Below are 15,824 nucleotides of genomic sequence, written 5' to 3' on the forward strand. Positions count from 1 at the left end.
TGGCTGTATCTGCATTAGGAAGTTGCCTTTAATGTTTTTCAAGGGGGGAAAAATAGGTCAGTAGTGGTGTAGCTTTAGGTTGTACTATGTAGAAGCACATACACCAGTACTGGTCTGAGCAGGATGGAAGGACTTGCTAGTAAAAATGCATATACTGGGGCTGTGCTGGAGATTATGTTGCTTGGTACAGCAGAAAAAGAAGTAGGATCTGCGTGGGTTTTTGTCATCAGCACACCCTCAGAATATATTTCAATTATGTGCTGCATGAAGGCACCTGGAAATTCTGCCAGATGGATCCAAGGATTGTGTGCTGTGTTACCATTTACAGAGTGTTACTGTTTACCCTGTTGGTGGGTTAAGCACCTTACAGTTGTAAAGGAAGGTGCAGTCTGGGCATTTTTCATTCCAATGGACAATATACAAATAAGATTGTAAAGAATGGATAAAATATAAAAGCAACCCGGACCTACTAGCATGACCCGTAACTGCCAATGCAAGAGTTGTCAGAACATAAGCTGCAAAAGGGCTTCTAGCAGGAATTTGGTCATGAAGATTGCTAAAGCCTTGACAAAAGCTGGCCCAACCTGTTCCTCCTCTCTCTGTTTTCACTAGTGGTCGGCCATGCTGCTGCTGGGTGGTCCTGGGAGTTTTAATACTGGAGCTTGAACTGGATCAAGGCACTGTTTATGTATTGGGATTCATAAGCTCTTGTGCGGGGTGCGGATTGTCTATTGCTTTCTGTGATGGATGAGTGCTGGAACCTGTGTTTTAACTGCCTGTTGCTCAGGTCCAATATTGACTCTGCGGATTCATCACATGGATTAAGTTCAAGCTTTTCCTGGAACTTCCCTGAAGGGTTTAATGACTACTTGGCTTATAGCCCATTGCTTTAGAAGCTTTAGGTTAACTTTTAGGCAGGGGTTTATCCCCCTCTCTTGCATGACTGAGGTAATTTTGGAACAACTTTCCTTTAGACTTGAGTGAGGTACCTGTGAAATACCTTGAAAGGCAAAGCGTGATCACACTGGGTCCCAAGTGCATGCAGTCGGTGGTGGGCAATTACTAGCCTTGCAATGTTTAAACAAGTGAGTCCAATCTTAGTAGCACTGGCAAGTCAAGGGATGTTGGATTCTAAAAGGAAAAGTATCTCTGTTCTTATTCAGAGTCTTTATAAATGTTGATTGAGATCCAGGGCTTTGGTATTGACACACTAATATAAATCACATCACATCACTTGCACTACCTTTTTCAGACAGGGAATAAATGCTTAGCCAAGTAAGTCAACATGTGAAAATACCATTTTATGTAATCTGTTTGTTTTCTTTTTATTTAGCCAAGAAGTGTTATGGTGTATTTTTTTGAGGGGTCCACACTGGAAAAAAAGCCCAAACACTTATTCATGTTTGGTTGTATGTGGGCGTTGTATATATGTGTCTGTAATCTTTAAAACTTTCAGGTCGTTAGCCTAGGCAATTAAGTGCAAAATACAGTGCTTGATGGACTGCATGCAAGATTACAGAAGTTACAAGTTTTGGGTCCCAATGTCATTATAATGTAGATGTGAATTAGTGTTATGTTCTCTAGCATAGTATTTTCGCTATTATAAGATGATCTGTAGAATAATAATAGGTCTGTACAGGAGCCCAGTGGCAACGTGGAGCAGGCAGAGTTTTCAATGTGCCCAAGCCTGAGTAAACCTCAGACTCAAAATGCCAGGTTCATTTTCCCTGTGGATATTGTAATGAAAAGCTAACAGAGATGCGTTCATCTGAATGTCACATGTTTGGCTGGAATCTCTGCTATGAGTTCTGGAACGAAGGGGAAAGGAGGCGGATGGTTGGATGTGCTCATCCCTTTCTTCCCGACTGGATCAGCTGACCCCAGGGCTGATGATAGATAAAGCAAGAGTCTGCCTGAACTTCTGTCTGCCATGGCTTTTATCTTACTGCCTTTGAGCTGCCGAGACTCCTGCTCTGTCGAGGTTTCTTTTAGTTCCAGATGAAGCATCTTGGATCTTCTGCTGCACAGCAAAGTACTTGCTGTTCTAAAAATCCACATGTGTGTATGCTTCTCTTGGCCCTGAGGGGTAATTCTCCTGTGCAGTCAGTGATAAGCAGGATTCGCTTAGCAGCATGTGTTAATGGGACTGACCTATTGACAGAATAAATTATCCATTTGAACCTAAAATGTGGAAGATGCACTGATGTTTTTTCAATGTGATGCATTTGAAGGATAATTGTTAACTATATTCAGTGTTGTTGTTTTCATAAGCTGTCACGGTGTCCTGATAATTTGACACCTCTACAACTTATTTATAAATGTGTTGTGCCTTTAAATGTTGTTTTCTGCATCTGCCTAGAAGGTCCCCATTAGCAAAATGCAGTTTCCTGTTTCTGTCTTTATGCAATTACATTTTCTAGATGTCATAAAGTGAAAAGAAAAAGCCATTTGTACAGCCTGATCATCATAGGTCATGAAACAAGCACAGCCTAATGAAGCGTTGGCATGAAAGGCGGCTCTTACTTTTCTCCCCTTGCTCCTCCATATGCTCATTTGTAGAATAACAAATTATAAACAAGAACATTATTTAATCCTTGCCTCTAGCAGTCTTTGTATGTGCTCTGTGCAGCTTTGGTTGAGAGAATATGAATCCCAAGTCACATTTTGACAGAGACTAGAATTTTCACGTGATCATGCGATCTCTCTGATGCTTGCCCCACATCAGGCCTTTGTGTCTTGTGGGATTTAGATTTTTCTGTCTTTCTGGAAATGTAGGAAAAGTGCTAAAATGCAGCTCGCAAGTTCAGGGACGAAGCAGAGCATATTGATCCTCTCCCATTCACGTACACATTTGATGTGAGAATGCTGACCTAGAAGCACTGAGAGTTAGTTTATTAGTTTTGACATTGGGATTCATTAGCTGTAATTCAATTAGAAGCACACTGATGGATGTGTTTGTATGTTGGGGCTGATGGCTGCTTTAGGTTCAGAAACTTACAATTCTAGCTGGGAAATTGTTTTGTGCAATCTTGGGTAAGATTTGTATTGCTAGGCTAAAAGTGACATCGTTCTTGATTTGGTTTTTAATAGATTTCTCTCTGTTTCCAATTACGTTTCTAATTAGAATAATGTCTTATTTCCCATGACAGTTTAAAAATAATGCAAAGTCTGTAAAAGAGAAGCTATCGAGATGATTGAATAATGTTTTCTTTTTCGTTTGTTAGACTGAAACCTTTTTCCATCTTAATTAGCTATATAGACCTACTAGGCTACAGGAATAATTTCTGTATTTACAGAAGGTTAAAATGCCGTAGTTGATAAGCTTGGGCCTGTTTCCATTCTCGCCCCGGCACACACATCAGCCCTTAACCAGCAGGCTGTGCGTATTCCCTTCCTAGTGGGAAGAGAGAGAATACTTCCCCCCCTTTCTATGGAAACCTCAGCTTTCTAGGTGTGAGATCTGCTGCTCTCTGTCCTACCCTCTGCTTCCCCACCCAGGCAAATTTCCTGCCTTTCACACCTGGGGTAGAGTCTTCTGCAGCAGCAGTGTTTCTCCAGCCTCAAAGGTGTTTTCCTGCTGTTTGGAACTGAGATTTATGGCTCAAGGGATGGGTGTCTGAATAACATCCTCTGGCAGCCTGAGAGTCCTACTTGAGAACATAGTTGTTATCTAAAACAATCAAAAGCTGTCTGCAGTGGAAAGAATGTAGAAGAGATCTGGAACTGGCATTCAGTAGTTGCTGGAACCTGTTCTTTGAGGGAAAGACGGAGCTAAACGTGCTGTGATTGTGGAAGGGGGTCAGGCAGCCTGGGGTGGCGGCTAAATCCAAAGCCGTGTCTGTGGCTGCCAGCTCAGAAAGCTCTGGGGTCTTAGATGCTGACTGCAGTGAACTTACCTCTCTATGCATAATTTAGCATGGCTGAGTGCAGCTGCCACAAGAGCCTGCCCGTGTTTTTCTGGAGCATGACTTAAGTCAAGCCTCTGCCTGAGGTATGCCACTGCCGTGTGTGTAATTACCTTTGGAGGTATGGGAGAAAGGTGGGGAGCTTAGGGATATGAGAGAAGGGATGGCGTTCCCTTTCTGCTAAGTACCTCTGACAGTGCTGTGGTGATAGAGGAGGATAGAACAATGCTAAGGCTGTGATGCTTGCCAGAAAAATCTGTGATTGCAGATAAATACATATCTGCAAGGTCAGAGTGATGATATGCTTTGTAGCATCAGACACAAGGTTAAGAGTACATGGCAAGTCACGCATTCTGACTCTCAGCCCGTGGAATGGGTTGACTGTCACAGAAGGTTCAGGACTACAGCTATGGCTGTTATTTTCTGTAACAGCTCATTTTGTAATAATGATACTTCCTTTTTTTCTTGATAGGATAACCAGTAAGCATGAGACACCAATTAATTGTAGTAAAATCTATTTGTGTTTTTAGAAAACCCTTTGCTGTCAAGTAGATCAGGAAATTCATCTGGTTTAAAAAAAAAAAAAAAAAAAAATCCCTGCAAAGGTTCTCCCCTGTGTTTCTCCATCCTTCTCCCAAAACTGAGCCACATGTGATGCTTTTAAGGCTGGGGTTCTTTTCTGGCTTGATTTGCAGAGCAGCTGGCACAGCTGAGGGATGCCAAGGTGCAGAGGTAGGGATGAGCGAGGGTAGCAGGAGTGCTTTGGGGAGGCTTTGCAGCCAAATGTTTCCTAGTGTTGGATGTCACCTCAGAGTGCAAAAGCAGAATTTGAAATGCTTCAGAAGGCAGCTAATTAAACAGATCAGAGAAGACTTTTTCAAACATTTCCAGGAGCTTTTTGTCACAAGATGTCCTTGAGGCTTGACCAGCGCCAAAAAGGGTGGGGTATCCATTTGATAACAAGTATCACAGTTCATGCAATGAGATTAAAGAATATATACTTTTCTAGATGTAAACTGCATTGGTCTGGATCATGAGTTAGTTTCTAGCAGGGAAGAATTAAGAAAATTTGTCCGTAAGGAGCTTATTCTGTATGTGCCTGTGTCTGGACTTCTGCATCTTTCTTTGAAGTGGGATATAGGACTAGAAGGAGCCTTTGATCTGATTTCTTATCTGGTGTAGTTATTAAAAACTCTGCTTTCAGCTTGTGAGAGACTATTAGTATTTCAGTGCAGTGAAAAAGTCTTTCATGGTTGAGGCAGGCCAGATATGCCTTGAAGAAAAGTTCAAGTTTCCTTAGCCTTTTTTCTCTCTTCTTCAGGGTATACAGCATGGCCCAAACAGAGAAGAAAGGTGGGCTGCTCCGGAAATCTTCAGCCTCCAAGAAGCCATTGAAGGAGAAAGTTGTGTTGATGTATGATGAGATTTTCACGGTAAGGACTTGAACATCTCTTCTTTCTAAAGTGTTGTGTTAAATTTTCTGGGTTTAGTTTGTGCTGAGTGCTCTGTATGGTGGATTCTTTTCTCAAGGTAAGGACTGCACAGTGTAGGCGTATGCTTCAGGCTCTCCTGCTGTCATGCAGAGCACTGTACTTTGCTCTCTTCCTTAACGTCACTTTGTCCTGTTGTCTACCAGGACCATTTGTGGTCTATGGAAAGTCACAGCTTTTCAAGTATTTCTCAAAAAATAATCCAGAAAATATACAGAGGCATCCCAATTGAGAGCTGCTTTTGTTTGTCCTTCTGTTTCTGGGAATCTGTGTAGACAGAATTCTATACTGTGAGACCACTTGGTCATCCAGTGGGATGATGCTGACTCTTGAGCTACTCATGATAATTATTTTTTTTAAATTCTGCCTGATTGATTTCTTCCTGTTTGCTCTCATGGCTCTTCCTTTTCCTTTCAGACAGAGGACCCCAGTAAATGCAACCCTAGGTTTTGGGAGGAGCTATTTCTCATGAAGGTAACAGGAATTGAACATCCTCTGACTTGTTGTTCTGCCTCTGAAGTGGCAGACTGTCAGTGCCATTTCAAGCAAGTGCAAGGACTTGCTTTTCTAAGGTGTTAGCGGTTGTATAACATGCATGAACTGCTTCTTAACCTGACAGGTCAACTTGGAATATCTAGAAGGCAAGTTGGAGGCGCTGGATGGGGAAGAGTTAATGAAGATAAAAGATAACATCAACTGCTTGTTTCAGCACTGCATCCAGGCACTGGGTGAGGAGCACCCGATCAGAGTGGTCAATGCATTACAGGTACCACATCGAGAGAGGGGGAAGGTTCTCTTCTGCTTCTGATGAGGCAATATGTTTGCTACTGGTATCAAACATCTTGTGCCCATTTCTTTAGTTCTGAGAAGTGGTGTCTACAGAGCAGTTGCTACTTATTGTCTGTGGAGGTTACAAACATTCTTTACTGTTTGAAGAACAATAGCTTGTTTCAGAATTCAAGAGGATCTGGTGATGCAGGATGAAGCCGATGGCAAGGGAGGGACAAGAGGGGCTTGTTCACACTGCAGGCTGTCAGTTTGGAGGCTCAGAAGGATTCTGTGTAGCTGTCTTCAGCTTTCTTCTGTTCTTCCCCACTTCAGCCCCCTTTTTGAATTTCCTTATCGGTCAAAAATGAAACGAAGCTCTGGAGAAGTTAGTGTGAAATTTATGCAGGAGATTGTCCCTGCTGGAGACTTTCTAATTGGAAGCTGCGAAGAATTGTCACCCAGAATTAATAAACACTTTCCTGCAGGTTGTTCCTTACCAAAGCTATGCTATCCCATGTATTGTGCAGGAGACTGCCCTTGTCAGTCGTGATGTTTGATGTTAGTAGTTCACAGGCTGATTCTTACAGTTTGGTGAATGCCTTTGTCCCAGCTTCTCTCAGTTATAGGAATACAGTACATGAATTTCACATTTGGAAAAGCCACCTCTAAGAAACTGGACAGGCAGGAAGCTGGGAAAAGTTGATGTAAAACTGAGATTACCTGTCTGATGACAAACAATCTTGCATTGTTGTTTTTTTTTGTTTTTTTTTTAATTAATTTGAAAGGATGCTATTAAATAGTATAGTTATACCTGCGGAGACAGTCTAGCCCAGCCCTGAATTCACAAACTTGTATTCAGGCTCTTGGCAAAAGTTAGGCTAGGGCTGAAATGGAGAATCCTGCTTTGTGAGTGTAAATAGAAATCAGGTAACACATCCTGAGCTTGGGTTGAGAGAGCATTCGCTTTTCAGACTGTTCATATGGAAAGTGGTCCTGAAGCCAGAACTTATTTACGCAATCTTTTCTTAAGAATGACCGTGGTGACTAAAGGTTTGTTTAGCCCAGTATTCTGTGTCTGACAGTAACGAAAAAAGGGATGTCTGCCTTACCCTTTTGCTTCTGTATGGTTCTAGAGGTCTGCTGGTTCTTTGAGGTCTGCTTGTCTCCAGGTTTACATCTTCTGAAACTACTTCTCGCAGGTGAATTTAAGCTGGCGTCTAAAACTGCAGTGGTTATATTCCTGCTCATTCCCTTTTTCACAGACCTGAAAGGTGCCTGATGATTAAAGTCACCACTGACATTTCCCTCTGTTGGGGCAAACGAGACATTTGCATAAATTTTCCAGAGTATTTGTTGGACGCATAGTATGCTGATACCTCTGTGTTGCCAGTGATCTCCAAGAACTCGGTATGAATCAGTAAGCCAGTGCCTGCAATGAGGAATGTGAAGAAGGTTATGTTTAGTGGCAACGTTCTTAGAAACTACCCTGAGGTAGTTAGGAAAACTTAAGCTGCCCAATAGCCCTGGAGGCATTTTTTTCCTCTCTTTTTTTTTTTTTTTTGATAAAGAGACAGTTTATTGGTCAGACTTAGTATAGCAGTGTGGTAACCAAACAGAAATTTGTGGTTTCTGTAGCAAAAGCATGTGCTGTATGGACAGGCATCATGTGATAAACTGTGTTGTATGCAGATGTATTTGGCATGCTTGACATGAGGAATTAATCTGGAAAGCTCTAAGGTGCATCTCTCCATGTATTGGACATTGCTTCTGCCTTGCAGTTTCCTGATCAATATTTTTGGCTTTAAAGCCACACTTAACTGTTTTCCAAAGGTTGTGGTCCTGTCTGGTACAAGCTGGGTCTGTATGGAAGAAGCAGTAAGATTGCCTTTCTTCAGAGTGCTATCAAATGAAGGGGTGAACAAACAGGAAAAATACGGATAAATATGGTCTCTATTTTTCTGAATTCTCTGCATCCTTAGAACACAACAGAGGTGGAGGAGAGATCAGACAAAATGTGTGGCTTCCAGGCTGCTGATATTCATTTAAATATCTGTGCTTTGCCAGAGCTAGGAGAGGTTTTAGGGTGGGTTTTGCTATTGAGTCATAGATGTTGCCTTATATCTTTCTTACCCTCTGATTTTTCCCTTTGCAGACTTTGTGTGCGTTGATTCGGGGTGTTCATCAGAAGAACAAATCCACTTCTGGGTTTGACATCATCAACATGCTTGTGGGTTTTGATAAGGCGGAGCTATGTATGAAGGTGAGGCCCTGGGAATGTAGAGAAAGCGTTTGCACAGCAGCCAAGTTGCAAGGACAGTGATTTGTAGACAGGTGTGTCTACAAAAGTGCAGCTTTTGGGGGAAATATTCCATCCACTTACTAAAAACAGCTGTCCTGAAGTTCTTCACCTGCTAGTTGACACAAAGACACTTGGGCTCCCTATGTTTGTCAGTAATATAACTGAGCATTTTTCTTTCTTTTCCTTTAATTATGTGCTGTGCAGTCACTATGGTTAAGAAATCTTAAGGCCATAAACAGCTGTCATAAGCCGTTAGTATTTATTATTGAACCTCGTACCTTGTGCTTAATTTTTAGCTGATAGTCATACCTTGTGTTCTCGCATTTCCATCATCACGTGTACCTTTTTAAATTTATTTGATGCTCCTCACTGTAAAGACATTAAGTTTTGGGAAATAGCAAAGTAATCAGTTGTAAAGCTGAATTCCTGTTATATCTTTTATCTCTCTATAAAAAGTAGCAATTTTGTCATCTCTCTACAAATAGTAAGACATTTGGAGAAAATATTTAGTAGCAACTTGCCTATCAGAACTACATTTTTCCTTTAAGAATAACTGTATTACCTGTATCTTAGTATTTGGAAAACAATTAATTATGAATATCTGTCAAACAGCTATATAGTATCTACTTTTAATCATAATTAATATACATACTATTAAATGGAAGGTGTGGCAAAAAAGAAAAGATGGTTATATTTGTAGAGCTCTGATTTACTTTATGAATAAAATCTGTTGTTATATATATATATATATACAAAAATCTCTCATGCATCTAGAGAAAACTCTTGGAAAATTATCATGATGTTATGGCTGTGGCCATTAAAATGCAGTTAACAAAACAATGTTGCGAACCAATAGTGTGAATATGGCCTGTGTAATAGTAGTAATGGCTCAGTTATTGGTTCTGGAATAACATGGCTTTATATTGATGCTCTTGTATCTGAATCTCCTGAAAAACTTTTTGTAATTAACATTTCAAATAATCATAAATATTACTTTCAAATAATGTGATTGTTGTTCTTTAGAATCTGATGGAGAGCTTGGACTCACTCCTCTGTGCAGAAGGTTCTGAAAGCCTCAAAAGCTTGTGTCTGAAGCTGCTTCTCTGCTTGGTGACGGTAAGTGAATACCAGCTGTGTGATAATTTAGAGGCTTATATGAGCCACATCTTGAGGGATGGAACTGTCTCAAAAATTGAGCAGAATGCTGCAGTGTGAAGCTTGAGGGGAAGAAATTGTGCATGAGAACAAGGCTCAGCCCAGAATAAGCATCGTTGCTCTAACCATGATGCCAATACAGACCAGCAGATTGTTTTCACCTCATGGGACAGGTGCCAACTGGAGCAAAAGGAGGGTGACACAGGAGGAAGTGTCAGTTGGATTCATAGGGTTTTTTTAGGGGAAAAAAATATTTAAGAAGTCTCAGGTAAATGGAAAGGGAGCAGAGGAGAGGGGCTGAGGAAAGACAGGAAACGTGGAGTAGACAAGACTGGTGAGGATGTGAAGAATGAGGAAACTGGACAAATAGCCACTTGTCATCTCTTAGAGACGGTCAACTGCAAACTATATTGGCTGTGATAAGAGATAATTGAGTGTGGGGGAGGTCTTCACTGCCCTGTTTGTGGTGGAAGAATGCTCAGTGGAGCATATGGGCATTGCTTTTTCACTCTGCCTGCAGCGTGGCCGTCTGCTTCAGCTTCTGATGGCTGTTGCCATGCAGCTGTGTAAAATTTCCATCTGTAGAGGAAAAAGAGAGCTCTTAGTACGTGGGTCATGCTTCTTGCCAGAGAGAGGGGTGGAAGGCAGGACAGATTTCTTTTACTTCATGTCTAGCTGTACTGCTAGTCACACCCTGACTTGCTGAGTAAGTGTGAGATTCTGGATAAATGGGTCCATCTGGCAGTGGAACTCTTCTGTTCCCAGTGTGTGCCAGAGGCAGCTACAGCATCATGGGAGGCTTTGGGTGAGATTTTAAAACTTATCTTTGTACCCAGGTGACAGATAACATTAGCCAGAACACCATCCTGGAGTATGTGATGATTAACAGCATATTTGAAGCTATTTTACAGGTAAGAGTTCTTCCTTCTACTGAGCTTTCAGCCACATATTTGCTTTTCAGTGCGGCATAGCTGACTGACACTGCCTGTTGCTTCCATTCATAGCTTAGTCACAGATTATTTTTTTTAAAAAAATGCTGTCTCCTCCTTATTCTAGTCTGCTGTTTTTAGTCACTACTGAGTATATAAAGTATTTTCACTTGAGACATTTGTGCATAGATAGAAGCTGAACAGATTTCTGGGCTAATTTCACAGAGAATTCCTGTATCAGAGGAACTTTATTCAAAAGGCAGTCTGGATATATTGAGTTTTTTTCTGCTCTTTGATAAATTACACTTTTTAGAAGTGTAAGAAGAAGAACTGGTCTTGGAGATCATGGATAACGTTGGTGATGCACTGAGATACCGTCCAGTGCCGTTGAGAAATATATTTGCCCTTTATGCCCAGAAAACCTATGTGTGTCCTCTCCATTATAAATGAGCTTCTCTGTGTGCAGAACTTCCTGGAAGCACCAACACTCCCTCAACCTTAAGTATCCTCTTTCAGTCAGGACATAATCTGCTCTTACACATGCATTTCACGGCCACGCACTGTCTGAGAGTCACTGCAAGCTTCCTGAAGCAGGCCTTAACAGAACAGTGTGATTATTTATTCCAGATCCTGTCCAGCCCACTTAGTCGCAGGGAACATGGCTATGATGCTGTTGTCCTTCTTGCCTTGCTGGTCAACTACAGAAAGTATGAGGTAGGTATTCTTTTGGATAACAGAAACATCACTTCTCTCTACTTATTCATTTATGCCGGCCCCCAGATTATTAAGGCAGCCTACAGTACAGTTTTTAGCAGTACACACTGTAGCATTTACCAGGTATCAGTACAGAGCTGCAGAAGTCTTGCAAGGCAGTCGTATTATGCTAACTCTGTCTCTGACGTATGTGTATAATCAGATGTGTATGATATTCATACAGCTCATTTTGTGCAAGCATGAAAGAAACTACCTAGGGGATTTGCATTTCTTTCATGAAAGTATTGCAAGGAAGGTCCTTTTGGAAGAGTTACTGTTGTGCCGAACTTGCATGTTTGCCTCTGTGCATGTGACTGTGCGGTTATACATAATCTCCAAAGTAAAATGAGGCATCAGTCATCTTGGGCTTCAAACTGAACTGGTGGTTCAGAACCTGACTAGCAGACTGAAAGAGCACAAATCCCCAGAAGAGATGGTGAAGCTGTGACCAAAGAATGAACTGAAACATCACAGCTATTATTTCCAAGAGAAGTCCGCCTCTATCTCTTTGACTAATTCCTCTCTGAGAAACTTTATTCATCTTCCTTTTTCTAAACTGGTTGGGCTACTTTGTGGTGTATTCCCATTTTTTTTTCTCTGTTTTTCATCACCTTGGAAAAGAAACATTTCAAATGTTAAAACACACCTAGTGTTGGCTTTACTTTGCATGAGGCGTGATGCTTTTATGATCAACCTTTTTTTTTTTTGTTTTTGTAATTAGGAATATCTTAATATACTTAGCTTTGCAAAAAATGGGAAAGTGCTGGAATCCCCTCTCCTCAACAGAATTACTGGGAGGCGGCAGGCTTCAAAAACCTAGCAGGTTTTATAATAGTTCTTGTTCTGAATTATGAATAGGCCTAGAGAATAGGTGAAGAGCTACAGTCAGTGTCAAAGTAATCCCTGTTAATTCCTCGTCCCTGTGAATGTTGTCAGAATTACGGATTGTGTTCAGCGATCTGTGCCGTGGTAGCATGGAACAGGAGCATGGAATTTGGTTTCAGTATATGGCCATGAGGAAAAACTGTTGGGAATGACATGGGTAGGGTTACTGGTGAGGGCAGACTGGAAAGACCAGAGGTCTCGTTGCAACATTCAGGTCAAAGGGTGGAGAGATTCGTAGTCCCACCCCTGAGCTATGGATCCCTGGGTACTGTAGCTTATGTCCTTAGTAAGGCAGAGTGCGGTGAGTACGTAAGCCTTGTCCTCTGCTTTTTGCAGTAGCTTTCTGTAGAGTATTGAGTTGGTGTTGAGTGCTGTGGAAAACATTGTCCTACGTGTCTTGGAGCTGGGCACCCAAAAGAAATTGTGCTGATGTTTAAAAAGTACAATGCAACCTGACGGCAGATGTGTAGCAAGGGGAATTTCAGCTTGAGTAGTTTGTCTGGCAAGGCTGAAAGCAACTTGAAGGAAGGGCTGCCTGATGCTGCCCTTTGCAGGCAGGGCTATGAGCAAAGCCTGTAGTAATGCACTCATAATTTTTGTCCTTAAGTAGAGTAGCTGCTTTCATTCGCTGTTCTTTGGCCCTTAGAGTCCGTTTGGCAGCTGCCTGGTTGTCAGTGCATTGTAACATACTTCCATGCCTCAGATCCTTTGGAGTTTGCTTTTTAGTTAACTGCAGCAGTTGATAGTTTCTCTTTTGTTCTGAGCTTCATTGGTTGCTAAATTATGTTTCCAGCTGCTTAAGAAAATCTGATTAGGCTGAAAATTCATTAGTCGACTATGATTTTGTGTCTGTCTTTAATGTGAATACCAGTGTGTTTTGCATCAGGATGTTCTTTCATATTTTTGGGATGTGAATTTTGTAGTCTTCTTTCAAATTCCCTGGGGCATATCTGTCCACGTTTTCATTACCAGTGTAGCAGAGATCTTGGCTTGCTCATTAACTTCTGTTCTAAGAGTAAAAACGATTTACATGTCTTTACATGGAACCTTTAAAGGGACGTCCCTGATCTGAAACCTAATAATTTTCAAAAGTTGCTCCAAGTATATACTTATTCAAGTCTTCAGCTATATTTTATGGGTTTTTTTAATCCCAGTCCTGATTTCAGTGAAAATATTTTTACCTTAATACTATGTGAGAGAAACATAAGAGTAACTAAATAATTGACTATATCAGGAAAATGGTGAAGCTAAGTGTACGCAAAAGGCTGCCAAACAAAAATGCTGTGAGGAAAAGTATTTATTTGTTCACTTTCTCAGCTTTTTAAGGGATGGCTGCTAGAATAGCAAGGTAAAACATAAAATCAGTTAGCGACTTATAAATAGTTAGATTTCTTAATAACATCTAGGTGGAAATTTCTTTGCCTCATGTTCAATCTGCTAGAATTGGATATTAATGGATCTTTTGGTAGGCAGAGCTGAAAGAAATAAGTTAAAACGTGGGTTATTCCCTTTGTGTGCTTGTTTGGCAGCATATAGTGTATCCCACAGTCCTTTATGTCTGGTTACGTGCGCTTGCCTTGCCTCTCCTTGATATAGTCACCTACAGGTGCTGAAGAGACACTTACCAACATTGAAGAGTCAGAAAAGTAATCTTTTTTTTTTTCTAAAAAAAAAAAAAGTCTTGCATAACTCAAATTATTTTAAATGAATCTCTTTAACAAAAAGAGTAATTATTCAAGCTCCAGTTTCTTGCGAGATAGCCTGCCTGCGGAGGAGATGGCTTCAGGGCTGGCAGCAAAGCTGCTGAATCATCCCTAACGAGTGTTCAGGAGAAGTCTTGTGAGGGATAATTGAGTGGACTCTGGCCACCGTTTGTGTTACAGATGTGAAGATAAGTTAAGCATCTAACTAGGGATTGTACATGGTTAGCTTGGGTTTTTTTTTTCTGCTTCCTTTTCCACCAAAAAAATTGTTTCCCATAGGTTTGTGTTGGAGGCAGAGGTACATTTCAGGGCATGGAGGAGATCTCGCTCCCTCTGCCAGACCTGTGTGCTTCTTCATGTAATACTCACTCTCTATGGTGTGTCTCACCAGGGGATTTCTTTAAAAATCACCTGGTACTGATCTCCCTTCAGCTTCCACCCTTGTTTCTATGAGATTGTTGACATCTAATGGTGGGTAGTTCATGGAGGACATCTTGAGTGTTCCCAGGTTCCAAGAGTCTGTGTCTGTACCTCAACACTGATAAGAAGACCTTAATGCTATAGTGTTATCTGATGGCAGTGATAGGAAAAGACCTGTATTCTCTGAGGAGCTGAGAATCATATTTTTGAGTTCTTCCCAGAGGCAGGTGGAGGCAGAAGCTATTTTTAATTTTGTGTAACCGTTTCATTGGCACACTTTGAAGTTCTCAAAATGCTTATCAACCACTTTTTGAGGCTGTGGCATGTTTCTGCACGTTGTGGAGTGGCAGGGGTAATTTAGACTTCTAAAACTTTTGCTGTGCTTCCCAGTGAGAGGGGAACTGAACTCTGAAACAGCAGGATTAGAATAAGGAAGCAGGCAGGGAGTATGGGTTGGGCTTAGAGGTGCTTGTGCAACTTGTGGGTTGCTGACATTCACTGCAGATGTGCAAACTAATGCTCATAGACAATAACTGGAACTGTTGGCTCTCAAGGAGTGGCAAAGCAAACTCCACTCCCTGTCGGCGGTGCAGGAAATATTCTCATCACACCGGTACAGACTTGCACGCTGAAAGGCACTAGAAACTGCCTTGTCCCATATGGAGTAATACGGCGCGTGGATCACGCTGGTTAGTCGTCTGTCCGCTGCTTTCAATCCTGAAGCCTAGAGGAGGTGTGGAATGTGTCAAGGGAATGGAATACTTCGGATAGGAATTTATTAAACAGATTTCTGCAGATGTGGAAATGACAATTGAAAAGATAAAGGGCAGAGATCTGCAGCAAGCCAGGCCCGGTTCATGACCCTGTCAGCCATGCACTGATGACATCTTGCTGCCAAGAAGCAGGAGACATGGAGCATACATCTTGGAAAGTCAAGGGCAGCGGGAGCATGAAGAGTCATTCACAGGCTGCAGTTGACAAGAAACCCACTTGCCCTCCCTTTCTGTGATGGGACGGAGCGTATGACTAGGTCTCAGGGCAGCCTGGAGGCATTGGTCAGTGTAATATGTCCCAGTTTGCTTATTCCCCACGTCTGGGAATTTGGATAACCCTGCAGTTTCTAATCCAGCATAGCTCTGCTGCCCATCGCCTGGAAAAGCCCCATCACTTTTGTTGGTCATGGGCCACAGGCTGGCCTCTCTTCTGTGCGCGAGCTGTGGGGCAGAGAGCAAGAGAATGACGAAAATTAGTAAAACTAAGATATATTTACAGCGTTGGATTTTAATCTTTTTAATTATGAATTTGTGAAGCTTGCTTTTGCTTTACTGACACTGACTGAATTTAATTTCTGAAGGGGAGTGTGGTTGTACAGGGAGGATCATATATTGTTACTCAATAGGAGCCTCTACGCCAGCGTCAGGGAAATGTCTTTGCGTGTTTCGTGCACAGATGGGTCCTGTGTGAGTTCTCTGTCTTTTTCTGAGATGCAGACAGGGCTGCGTGCTGCTGGAGGCAGG

General features: G+C 41.7%; 1 protein-coding gene across 12 annotated transcripts in view; it reads left to right on the top strand.

Moving 5' to 3' along the window:
• Positions 1–15,824, top strand: part of ARMH3 (armadillo like helical domain containing 3) — a 129,745-nt gene that overhangs the window by 2,207 nt on the left and 111,714 nt on the right. For 10 of the 12 annotated variants that reach the window (XR_012587776.1, XR_012587777.1, XR_012587778.1 and 7 more), the window contains exons 2-8: positions 5,227–5,338; positions 5,813–5,869; positions 6,015–6,161; positions 8,316–8,423; positions 9,486–9,578; positions 10,454–10,528; positions 11,174–11,260. Coding sequence is in view for 9 of the 12 variants with exons in the window: in XM_074593277.1 (XP_074449378.1) it covers positions 5,237–5,338; positions 5,813–5,869; positions 6,015–6,161; positions 8,316–8,423; positions 9,486–9,578; positions 10,454–10,528; positions 11,174–11,260 (669 nt within the window). In the remaining 3 variants the exon portion in view is untranslated. Of the gene's footprint in view, positions 1–5,226; positions 5,339–5,812; positions 5,870–6,014; positions 6,162–7,425; positions 7,571–8,315; positions 8,424–9,485; positions 9,579–10,453; positions 10,529–11,173; positions 11,261–15,824 lie in introns of those variants that run through there. The other 2 variants (XM_074593284.1, XM_074593282.1) reach the window with 2 other exon arrangements.

This window comes from Larus michahellis, chromosome 6, assembly GCF_964199755.1.
Source record: "Larus michahellis chromosome 6, bLarMic1.1, whole genome shotgun sequence".
Classification (NCBI taxonomy): domain Eukaryota; kingdom Metazoa; phylum Chordata; class Aves; order Charadriiformes; family Laridae; genus Larus; species Larus michahellis.